General features: G+C 38.0%; 1 protein-coding gene across 1 annotated transcript; it reads right to left on the minus strand.

The window, feature by feature from the left end:
- Window positions 1–301: 301 nt before the first annotated feature.
- On the minus strand, window positions 302–11,274 carry LOC121518327 (lathosterol oxidase-like). The gene is made up of 5 exons (XM_041800568.1): window positions 11,225–11,274; window positions 6,892–7,109; window positions 6,407–6,539; window positions 6,176–6,276; window positions 302–3,139 (listed from the first exon to the last, which is right to left on the minus strand). Exons 2-5 carry the CDS (start codon window positions 7,099–7,101, stop codon window positions 2,684–2,686), a joined length of 900 nt encoding a protein of 299 aa, XP_041656502.1. The 5' UTR covers window positions 7,102–7,109; window positions 11,225–11,274; the 3' UTR covers window positions 302–2,683.
- Window positions 11,275–11,513: the final 239 nt, after the last annotated feature.

Consider the following 11,513-nt stretch of genomic DNA (forward strand, 5'->3'; position numbering starts at 1 on the left):
CCACAATTTTAAGAACTTACTGAAAAATTCTGTGAAAATTCAAAAAAACCTTAAAAAAATCCCAAAATGTCCTAAAATATTCCCCAAACATTTAAGTAAGTCTTTTAGATAAAATTAAAATTAAAAATTTCCATTTATTTTCACCTAAACATTCGATGACAATTCCTGAAAATTTTCAAGCAAATTCCCCAAATTTCTTATTATATAAAAATATAAAATAAAATTCTTTAAATTTAAAATTATGGTAAATTGCTAAACAACCCCCCCCCCCCCAAAAAAAAAAAAAAAAAAAAGAAAATCCAAATTCCAACCATCCAATTTCTATACCGCTTATCTCTTGGGGATTGTGGGGGGCTGGAGCCTATCCCCGCTATCATTGGGCGAGAGGCGGAGTACACCCTGGACTGGTCACCAGTATATCACAGGAGACACAGAGGCAGACAACCAGGTACGCTCACATTCACACCTATGGCCAATTTAGAGTCACCAGTTAACCTACTGAGCATTTTTTTGGTGGTGGTAGAAAGCTGAAGTACCCGGAGAGAACCCACGCATGCACTGGGATCACATGAAAACTGCGCACAGAAAGGCTCTGACTGGGAAGCGAACCAGGGACCTTCTTGCTGTGAGGCAACAGCGTTAACCCCTGCACCACCGTGCAGCACCGAAACTTAAATCAACCAGAGCAATTTCTGAAATTCTAAAAATTTCAAAGCACACCTATAACTCTATGTGGACACAGGGTCTCCGGAGATTAATGCTACCTAAACTTTCTGTGTCAGCAAGTTTGCCAGTCTGTGCACCAAAACAATAACAGATACATACACTTTCACAACCACCATCATCATCATCTCTAGAAAAAAATATCCAGATGCTGCATATCTGTGGACTATTGTCCAAGATTGGCTCAAGCAGCTTAATAATTGTCTTCTTGTAAACATTACGTTGGGTTGCCTGGAGGCAGATTGCCCCCACAAATGTTGATTTTCAAAGCACAGTCAAGAATATATCTGAACCTTGCCTTTGTTGAAAATAACAGTAGAAGCAAATAAGGTAAAAAAAAAAAACATGTCAGAAACTCCAATAAAGCAGCTCAACATGATATAAATGGAAAAACATTGCTTCTAGTGAAACGAGGGATTGAATACAACCCTTGATCTACTCTTTTGCTTAATAGAAATGTATTTTATGTTTTGAGACCCATGCAACAATTATGAATGGAGTATGGATGCACTGAAGGGACTCGAGTTCATTTTATTTTGTTTACATTTTTGTCCTGTTTCTAATTTTTCCTCTTGCCTTTTGCCCCACATACTCAAGAAGCCCACCATGAGTCCTGAACATTTTGAACTAAAAACAAACATAAAGCCATTTCTCTCTCAGCTCAGCTTGACTCAGCCTCTGTTTGCCCTGGAGAAACTTGGTGGGTTTATTTTATTTTATTTGAAAAAAGGTGCTTGTATATCGGTTAAATGAGTTTGGAAATATAAAAATATTAGATATCAGGAGAAATCCCGCTAAGGAAGGGAAGATCACGTTCTACTGTATGAAAGCAACTACTCAGAACTTTAAAGAAACTTTAAAATGGTAATGATTCACTTTTACTTGAGTAGATTTTTGACCTGTAATTTTACTTTCGATTGAGTTACTTTTAATCAAAGTAACTGTACTTTTACTTGATTACAATCATCTTGTACGCTCATCTTGTACCCCTGCTCTTAGTATAGCAGCTTTTAAATGCTCCACACATCTCTTGGCTTTGTTGTTTCTGAGGTCTGGCCTGAACAATAATATTTAAAAATGTAACATCCTAGACATCCTAACAGATTGGGTTTCATCACACACACGAGGACCAAAACAGATGTTTTTTTCTTTCTAATATAAAATACGCACATCCTACTGGACATAAAAATAGTGGTGTAAGACTCATCATCAGATAAAGTATTATCAAGATGAACTCATGCATCACACAGAGCAAATACCAAATCATTTGATCTTACATATAATGAGATCTCATGAGGAAGAAGATGCAAACAAGCAGACAACTTTCTGAAGTAAATACAGAAATGAAAAATCTTCATAAATGTCTGGGGGGATTGGTCTAAGTTTGTCTGTTCTGCAGCATAACTTCAGACTGTTAGCATCAGCTTTAATGGTTTGGTTTAGAGAGCATAACTGAATAAAACAGATTTTGAATCCTTAACTTAAAAAAAATGTTTGAAATTATTTGAGTGACTCAAATAAATCAGCAAGTTTGTGAGGTGTAACATTTTACCTGGCTACCTGTGCTGTACATTTATATCACTGAAGGGCCCAAACCTGATTTCTGCCCCCACTCTAGGGGTATGAATCCAGCTTAAGTTTGCACAACAGTTTTTTAACCTAAATTCTGTTCTATGGAATAGTCAAAAATTGACTGTATCATTCAATTCTGCAAAAGTGGGCACTGCAAAACAAAAACACCAACTCCAGATGCATCTGCTCTGTATCTATTGGCATGGTTAATCCCACAGCTAGTCCTGGATTTAAGGGGAGCCTTCTTGATACATTTCCTAGTATTTAACATCTCAAAACAGCTTATTTGGCAAAAAGTTGAAGTTATGTTCTGACATGTTTACCAGCTAAGGATTTGTGTAGCTCATTGTCCTTATGAAAATAAAAACACTTTAAGAATTAATCCCTCCTACTCCTCCTTACATCTCTGAGCGTGTCCATTCACCTGCCCATTAGCCTTCACTCCGTCATCGCCTAACTTTCCCTCTGCTTTAAGTTTCCGGATCAGATCATGGGGACCCTTTCCCATCAGAGCAGACGGGTACCGGTAGGAGCCCCCCAGGCGGTCCCACAGAGTGAAGTACTGTCCGTAGTTGTAGTCGAAGAAGAGGTGATGGTCGGTGTGGTGGGCGGAGCCGTTAATGATGCTGGTCAGGCTACTGGGGACACGGTAGTCTCCGTCGTGGATAGAGATGGTCCAGATGTTGACAAAGATGTAGAGGGCAAGGTAAAGCACCTTGTGGAGGGGGAAGAGGAACGGGTAGATGTGGTACGGGAGACCCTGCATGAAGCCGTCCACTGGATGGAAGGCGTGGCTGGCGAAGGGGGTCGGGATCTTCCACAGGTGGTGTGGTTTGTGGAAAAACTGTTGGAGACGAGAAACAAAGTAGTCAAAGAGCTTCTAAATCTAAGACTAATTCACTGATTAAGACTTTACATACCAGTGTTAATTTTGTCGACTAAAACTATGACTAAAATGTTCATCCACAAACTTTTTTCCATGATAAAGACTAGACTAAGACTAGCCAAAATAGATCTCTGATGACTAAAACTGACAAAAAGTATCTGTGTGTGTGTGTGTATGTATGACTAAAACTAGAATAAAATGTAATTTAGTTTTCGTCAGACATTCAAAGTCTATGATATTACTTCTCCACTGTGGGTAAATCTGCCAAAATACAATGCATCTGTATCTCTCAGCTGTAGAAAGCAGGGACCCCAGGTTTGTCAAAGTGATTAGAACACATGACCATAATCTATCCCTTTAGCTACCAGGCTGCTGAGAGCTAAACTGATTTGCTGTCCATGCTAAATTTGAGTTTTAGGTGTGTCTTACTTTTAATGCATCTTTGACATTGTATTTATCGTCCTCCCATGTTTCTTCCGGCTGATCTGTTAGCACTGACATCTGAATGGGGTTGTCTCTATGCTGCTGTGACTGTTTGGCTTTTGTTTGTTTGTTTTTGTTTCACAATTGTTTAGACTGCTTTAAGGCGTGGTAAACTGTAAACTGAATTGCACTTCGGGATAAATAAAGTGTCTGAACAGAACATAACTACCATGATTTGGTACCAAATTTAGGCAAGAGAATAAATACTTGAACTAAAAGTTGAGCCTAAAATGTGAGGACTTTTTTATGAAATAAAACTGGACTAAAATGTCTTTTGAGTTTTTGTCAATTAAAACTAGACTTAAACTACATATAAAGGGTAGAAATTGCTAAAATATGACTAAAACTACAATGCATTTAAACAAAAGACTAAGATAGAAACTAAAATTAAAAATAACTGTCAAAATTAACACTGTTACACACAAATATTAATGGCAATACAACACAACAACTTCTGAGGCATGATCTGAGTGTTTATTGTAGACCCCAAGAGTGTCCCACCTGGTTCTCTTTCCTGTATGTACCAGAAAAAATGATCAAGTTTCCGTAAACTATTCCACTGAGTCATATTCCGTGCTTTTAAGCAGCACACGTCTCTCTCTCTCTCTGGTTACCTACACCTGCAGAGCATGTGTCACCCAGACAGGGCGTGGTGCAGGACATCTATTCATTTTGTGACCTTAGATAACACTTTTCTACAGGTAAAACAGTATCTACAGCTGCTTAAGTTGTCAGTTTCTTTGACCTGCCACTTTGCTCTGGACAAACACCATGTTTCTCACGACACTGTAGCTTTAAATGACAGCTGGTCTCAGTCATGAGTGATACTTTCATGAACATGTGTTGGTATTTAGAAGTCTAGACCCCAGATATAACCAATATGGTGCTTTTTCTAAAATGTTATACTACTGTGTACCAATATATCGATGTACTTATATTTCTGTGGTTCGGATTATTTGGTTAATATTTAGTAAGTGAGACACAACTACTTGTTGCACATAAATGAAATCTAGATAAGTAGCGCAAACAATTTGCATGACAAGCAACTAGAGAGAGAACATGTTATTGTCTCTAATTGTGCTAAGAAAACCTAAAACCTTTGAAACATGTTTATTTTACATATTAGGATATTATGTAATGATTATGTTTGCAGCCAATATGTCAGTATATTTCAAATACCAAAAAAACACTTGGAGCTTTGCTTTTTAAAACCTGACAAAAATTCCTTAAAAACCCTGCAATCCCCTGAGCAAATTGGCTGCATTTTGGAAATAGGCTGTTTGCATAAGGCTTCAGGTCTTAGAAAATAACCCCTTACAGGGGACAGGTATTGATTGCTTAATGGAGAAGACCTACGAAAAGGCAAAAGATTCATGCTTTTTGTGGCTCTGCCACCCATTTGAATTGTGTGGAGAGAAAACAACAGCAACACAATCTTTAGCAGCTTTTGATTCCCAAAAAGTTCTGACGTATTTGGAGAAAAGTTTGAAAAGACAAGAAATGGTGGCAGACAGGATTAAAAGCCTCAGTTAACGCCTGGATGATATGTGTAGGACAACACTTACATGTGGTTGTGTCCAGTCCAGTTTGGTTCAGTGTAGTTTGTCATGGTCTGGCCTGGTAAACCCGGATCTGTTTTCACAACAGATGCCCATCCAACCTCACTCATTGTGATGGGAAATCCATCTCTTTTAGAGATCCGGATCATTTGGCTCAGCCTAATAATAAGAGCTGGTATTCTGGCTCCAGAACAGCTCATCTATTAGTTCCAGTCTGGCTGTAAGTTAAATAACAATGAAAATACCAGAAAGAAAACTGGCTCTCCTGTGCGTCACATATAAGAGCTGGCTTGTAGGCTTGTTGATGAACAACACATTATTACAGGTCACATATCCCACAGTGTTATTTGGTTAATAGTTTAACACTGTTTTTATTAAAAGATTGCACTGATAAGTCAAGGAGAAAAGCTGTCAAAGGAGCACAGTTAGTCCCCCAGCTGAGTACACAACTCCTAAAGACTTTTGTCTCTCTTCATCTGGCTAGTTGTGAAGTAGAAGGTCTGCAGGACTATGTCATTTTTGATACAGATCGCCACAACATCAGGCAAACAGGTTAAACAGAAAAAATTGTAGCAACTTCAAACAACCAATATTCAGGATAATTCTCTTCAAGGGTGTAGATCATTTACTCACACATCCTTTAACTGACGTGATCTTCTTGCTCAGAAAGAAACTGCCTCATTATTTTTCTATTCATTGACATGCTCCTCTCCACCCCGCAAAAAAAAGACTTAGGTAAGAGATACATGGATGCAACTCAAGAGATTTGAGATGGTGTAGACTCTGTTACTTGAATCTGCCAATCCTCCACCCTTCTTTTTACGGCATGTCCTGTCACTGAGAGAACTGCCTTCTTTCCAACAGGGATAGTCTACTAATGTGTATTTTGTTTCAGTAATTAGACTCTGTATGTTGAATAAGTGTAGATGTCCATAGTTCAAGCTGTGCTCACCTTGTATATAAGCTTATGATGCAGAAACCGATGGATCCAGTAGATACACATGTCGGTGAAAAACAGGAAGGAGATCATGCTTAGGAACAGGCCGGGCCAACCTGAAAGCAGACAAACTGTCAGCAACAACAGGAACTGTGTGTGCTTGGGGTTTTAAGCCTGAGGAAAAATTCACAGAAACAATGAGTTAACAGAACAACTCAGAGCAAGTTTGATCAGTCTGCAGCTTACCTAGAGGGGAGTCACTGACATTGTCATACAGTTTGCTGTACCCTCGAACTTCAGCGAAAAACAGAGCCACTGTGGGAATGCTGATCCAGGGAAGAGAGGTCATCGCATATTTGATCTCCCTCTGGACCTGATTCTGAAAGCATTGAAAGCAGAGCATTTAAAGGTGCTGATAATTTAAATAGGAAGGGGGAATAAACCTAAATCCTGTGCAGCCACCACAAAGCCTCTTGCAGATGTGTGAACTTTACTGCACGTAACTGTTTTATTCATTCCTTTATTTGTTAAGTGACTTGTTGCTGTTGTATTTCCCTGTTATAATTGTAGTAGTCACTGTAAAAGCTCGGAAAGTTATCATTTATTACATAACAAACTTACATTTCATTCTGCTTGTTGTAAATGCAAAGTTCAATTGATTACTGCATCTGGCAGTGCTCGCACTCCATTTATTACTCCGGCAATCATAAAGTGAGATACAGGCTTTATACCTCTAAGAAATGTGGGTGTTTCATCAGATTGTGGTCGAAGATGAAAAAGTAGGCGATGGCTCCGAGGCCCAGATACAGCACTGCAGCCCCGAGGTTCGTCAGCACCAAAAGGCTGATGATCTGCCGCAGGGCGCCGTCCTCAGGCCACGATGCGGGGTACACATACGGGGTAAGGATGTAGTAGTCAGCAATATTCAGCACAAGATCCATGGTTGAATCTGAGGAAAGAAAGAGAAACAAATCTGTCATTTGTTTGAGATAAATCATAAAAATATGAACTAGATTTCACAGAGGCCATTTTTAAATAATACATCTTAAATCTTCTCAAGAGTGTTTTGGAGATACTTTACATGTCGCACTAGGCATGCATGACATTGGATTTTATGTTGATATTTACAAACACATTTTAGTTGATACTGATATTGATACCAATAAATACACTCCTTTTTATCACTGTAAAAAACACCAAATCTGTCCTGTGCTAGAATCTATCCATCTCTTTTGTTGTGGGAGTTTATTTAACAGACATAAAACAAGACAAACAGCATCTGACGCTACAATACATGATAGAGGTCTTATCTTGTTCAAATACAGACTTTCAGTGATGAATAACAAAGCAACTCTTTGGATTAAATGCACATAATGAACAATTTATTTTTAACCAGACCAGTAAAACCAGGCTTAATTTGCCTTCTTGAGAGTGACAAACAGCACTGGAACAACCTGCTTACAGACATTGAGCTCTGCACAGCACCAAATTAAAATCTGACACATTTTTGTGGAGCTTTACTTTCAATCTACAGTCTAAGTGTTCTGTAAAGTCCTCTCTGGTGTAAAAAACTAACAAGCTGTAGTTCAGATCTGAAACTTCAGCCCTTAGAGCCCACTGAAATTTCGAGGAATTAGGATGAAAAAAGGAACAACGTCAGGTAAAGCAGAGCCACTGATTGTTAAATTGATACTACACACCTAATTTGAACAATCTTCTGATTACCGACATCAGCTGGAATATTACAAAAAGTTAACCACTTTAGATTTCATCTGCTGATAATATTGTGCATCCTTATACCAAACCTGTTACCATTAATCCTTCTTAAGCTCTAAAAACAAGAAATGAATCATTTAAACATACATATAGTCTGAACTTCAAGGATGCATCAATACTGATACCAGTATCAGTGCCAATACCAAGTCTAAGTCTTGTACTTCTACTCATAAAACTTTGCAGATTCTGCTGTCGGTACCATTTTAAAGTGTGATGTTAACCTCTCATTATAGGAGCATAATAGTCAAAGTGAGAGACATGCCTGCAGTTTGGTGATATTTTAACATGCATGAGGATGGCAAAGAGAATTAAACCCATGCATTGATAAATTGTCAAGAGGAGGGATGAGGAATGTCTGACATACTTGTACTTGGTCTGGAAAAAGGTGGTATTGGTGCATCCCTACTGAAAGTTTTTAACTTTCATGTCAGATTATCTTTAGTTTATTTACTCCATTACAATAACAAGGTGATAATGTAGAGCATTTTGCAGCAGGATCGGAAGCACTGAAAGACTTACAAATATGCTTTCTCTGACTAAAATAAGAGTTATTCTAAGCAGCAATGCAGGTTCTCATCTGAGAAAAGGATACAGATGTGAGGGTCTTAGTTCTTTATATTGCCATTATCTCATTTATTTGTAAAATATGAGGAAAGTGCTCGCTGTCAAATAAGTCTCAATATGATCTAAGTTAAGAAAAACTATGGTTACATAAACTGGTATCACGATATTTCATGGTGCAATACTGTATTGATATTTTAAAATGCAGTGTCAATATTTTTTCAATTAATAATTTGCTTTGTTGGTGCGGTAGTTTGTGGTGTGTTTGTGGACTAACTTTGGCTTCCAAAACATTAAAGACAGTACAGACTTATACAGGAATCAAGTCATTTGTAAGATATGCCACGCCAGAGTAAAATACTTGGACATTACTACGAACCTGAGCGCGATACATCATAGCGATAGCTTTGCAGCTAATAACGGCTAACATGAAAGAAGCCTGCTGAAGCTACTGCTGTTTTTTACTCATGTCACCATAATCACAGAGTCAGTACTTTTTTTTTTTGTAAGGACTTGTGCAATCGTAGTGTTGTTAAGAATGATGGCTTCCGTAATACGATAAAAAACACACTGGCCTCTCCCTTCATGCCCTCCTCATAACACAGTCCATCAGTCCTTAAAGCTGGACTTGAGGATCAGTCTTCCTCCACAAACACCTTGTCATTACGTTAAGACATACAAGCAGATGTACCATGAAATATAAAAGATTTTAGTTCATTTACTCTATTTCTGATTCTTTCACTTTTCTTTTTAAAACTCCTGAAAGCATTTTAATTCATTACAACACATGAGAAAAATCCTCATCTTCAAACTGCACAAAAACAGTTAAAACTCTAGATGATGCAGGACCATATTTTTTATAATCAGGGCTTGACGCTAACTTTTTCAACTTAGGAGCACATTTGCTCCTAAGTTGAAAAAGTTAGGAGCACATAAATAAATTTAGGGGCACAATGAAAATTGATCAAATAATGTGTTTTCCGTAATAAATGTGATGCAAATAGACATTTATGAGCAAAATTATTCAATGAATTTGTATACAAAATGTACAGAAAGGTAAAATCTTCAAGTTTTGAAAAGTATTGCAATTTAATTTTGTCTTTAATGTTACTAATTTTGGTACTTTAAATTTGGCAACTTCAGTCGGAGTCTAAGTGACTAATAGGTTTAATTTTTGCATGTTTTGTATAGTCTGGGGGACTGGGTCCATTTTGGAACTGAAAGTGCACTTTCTTTTGGTTTGGTTTGCAGTCACATTGCTCTTGGCCAAACAGACCAAACCATCTGAACACCTACAACCTCTGCCTGTTAGGGGTGCTGTCGTGACAAAGAAACGGCGACCAAGAAGAAAAGCCAGCATAGAAGAAGATGAAACGGGGAAATCCAGCTCCTTCCGCCAGTCTTTTTTCCACATAAACAATGCAAAAACACAGAATTATGCCGTCTTGGGGTTTCTGCTCTTGGATTGGGGTATTATGAGCAGCCAGCGAGACGGTGAGATGTCCAACATGTTGTTCTTAACATTAGACGAATAAATAAGCATGGACGACGATGTGTTGCTATGGCTACACAGACTCCAAGCGAGGCATCTCTCCTCTATGGATCTCTACTTCAGCTGCTTCGGCTGATTTTTTTATGCGCACATGTGCCCCTAAATATTTTTTACAGTTCGCACACACCTATTTTTAGGCGCAAATGCGAGTGAAACGCTCGCACTGTTGAGCCCTGATAATACAGCATATATATTTTTTATTTACATACTATACATATAATTTCAATACATTTCTTATTAATAGCTTAATTCTGTTCTATTAGCTATATTCCATATTAACTTAAATTACATAGGTATTTATTTCTATAAATAAACATATATATATATATATATATACATATACACACTCACATATACAAATTTATATATATATGTATAAATACAAAAATATCGCACTATATCGCCTTGCTCATAGTATCGCAATATATCGATATCAGCACCCCATATCGCGATACGTATCATATCGCCAGATTCTTGCCAATACACACCCCTAGTTTCTCTTGTGTGTCACAGAAACTAAAGTACTATTACATGAACAGCTCTTAAAATGGGCAACTGTTGTTTGCATCCACCTTTAGATTCCTAAAGAGACAAATATCCTCTTATAAAGTTTACCATGCGAATTTCAATATAATACTATAAAAGAGAATGAGCCATAGCTCAATAAAATGATACACTTCCTGCAGATATAAAATCAATACGAGGTGAAAGGTTGCTCTTAAGTTGCTACAGTGGTCTTTACACATATCCCCAACACTACTCTGATGTTACAGACGTACATTTGGAGGCAGACGTTGGTTCCCTCTCTGATACTTCATATACAATATCAATAAAGGTATACATGACGACAACTGAGAGGTCATTGTGCTGAACAGAAACGTAACATCCAGATTTGCTCCTTCAAAGTTGAAGGAAAATCAGCAAAATTCACTAACTTATCTCAGAACCGCATAAACATGTAAGTCCTGTAAAATAAGGGATCCAGATGTTACATTTATGAAGGCTACAGTCTTAACGACCGTTAGGAATGATAACTTTATAAAACGGTTATTACGTTGTTGTAGATTGTGAACAAACACAAGTGGCTGCTTAAGGAGCCATCACTTTGAATATCTTAATAATACCTTCATTCTATTAAAACGAAGTTACATTTTTAGGTCAAAAGTGCACTGTACCTGTGTTTGCTCCCTGTTCCGCTGGACAGCAGCGAAGTGGTGTGTACTGACATAAGGAAGGGCGATTGGCCAATCGGTACTTACTTCCGTGTTACATCACAATCTGTGTATCCAATGGGCGCACAGATTCTCATCACGAAAGGTTTGTTATGATCTGTGATTGGCCCATTGGGGTATCTGATCATGGTGGTACAGAAACAACGCTACCAGTGGCGTGTAATAAACAGAACGAGGCATCCAGTGGCCGTTAGGAAATCAGTTCAGGTACGTTTTAGTCGTCGCCTGCACA

Source organism: Cheilinus undulatus, linkage group 12 (assembly GCF_018320785.1).
Source record: "Cheilinus undulatus linkage group 12, ASM1832078v1, whole genome shotgun sequence".
Classification (NCBI taxonomy): Eukaryota; Metazoa; Chordata; class Actinopteri; order Labriformes; family Labridae; genus Cheilinus; species Cheilinus undulatus.

Coding starts and splice junctions, on each gene's coding strand:
- LOC121518327 (XM_041800568.1), bottom strand. CDS start 7,101: ATGGATCTTGTGCTGAATATTGCTGACTACTACATCCTTACCCCGTAT. Junction 6,540..6,891: donor AACACCCACATTTCTTAGAG/GTATAAAGCCTG, acceptor CAATGCTTTCAG/AATCAGGTCCAGAGGGAGAT. Junction 6,277..6,406: donor TGTCAGTGACTCCCCTCTAG/GTAAGCTGCAGA, acceptor GTCTGCTTTCAG/GTTGGCCCGGCCTGTTCCTA.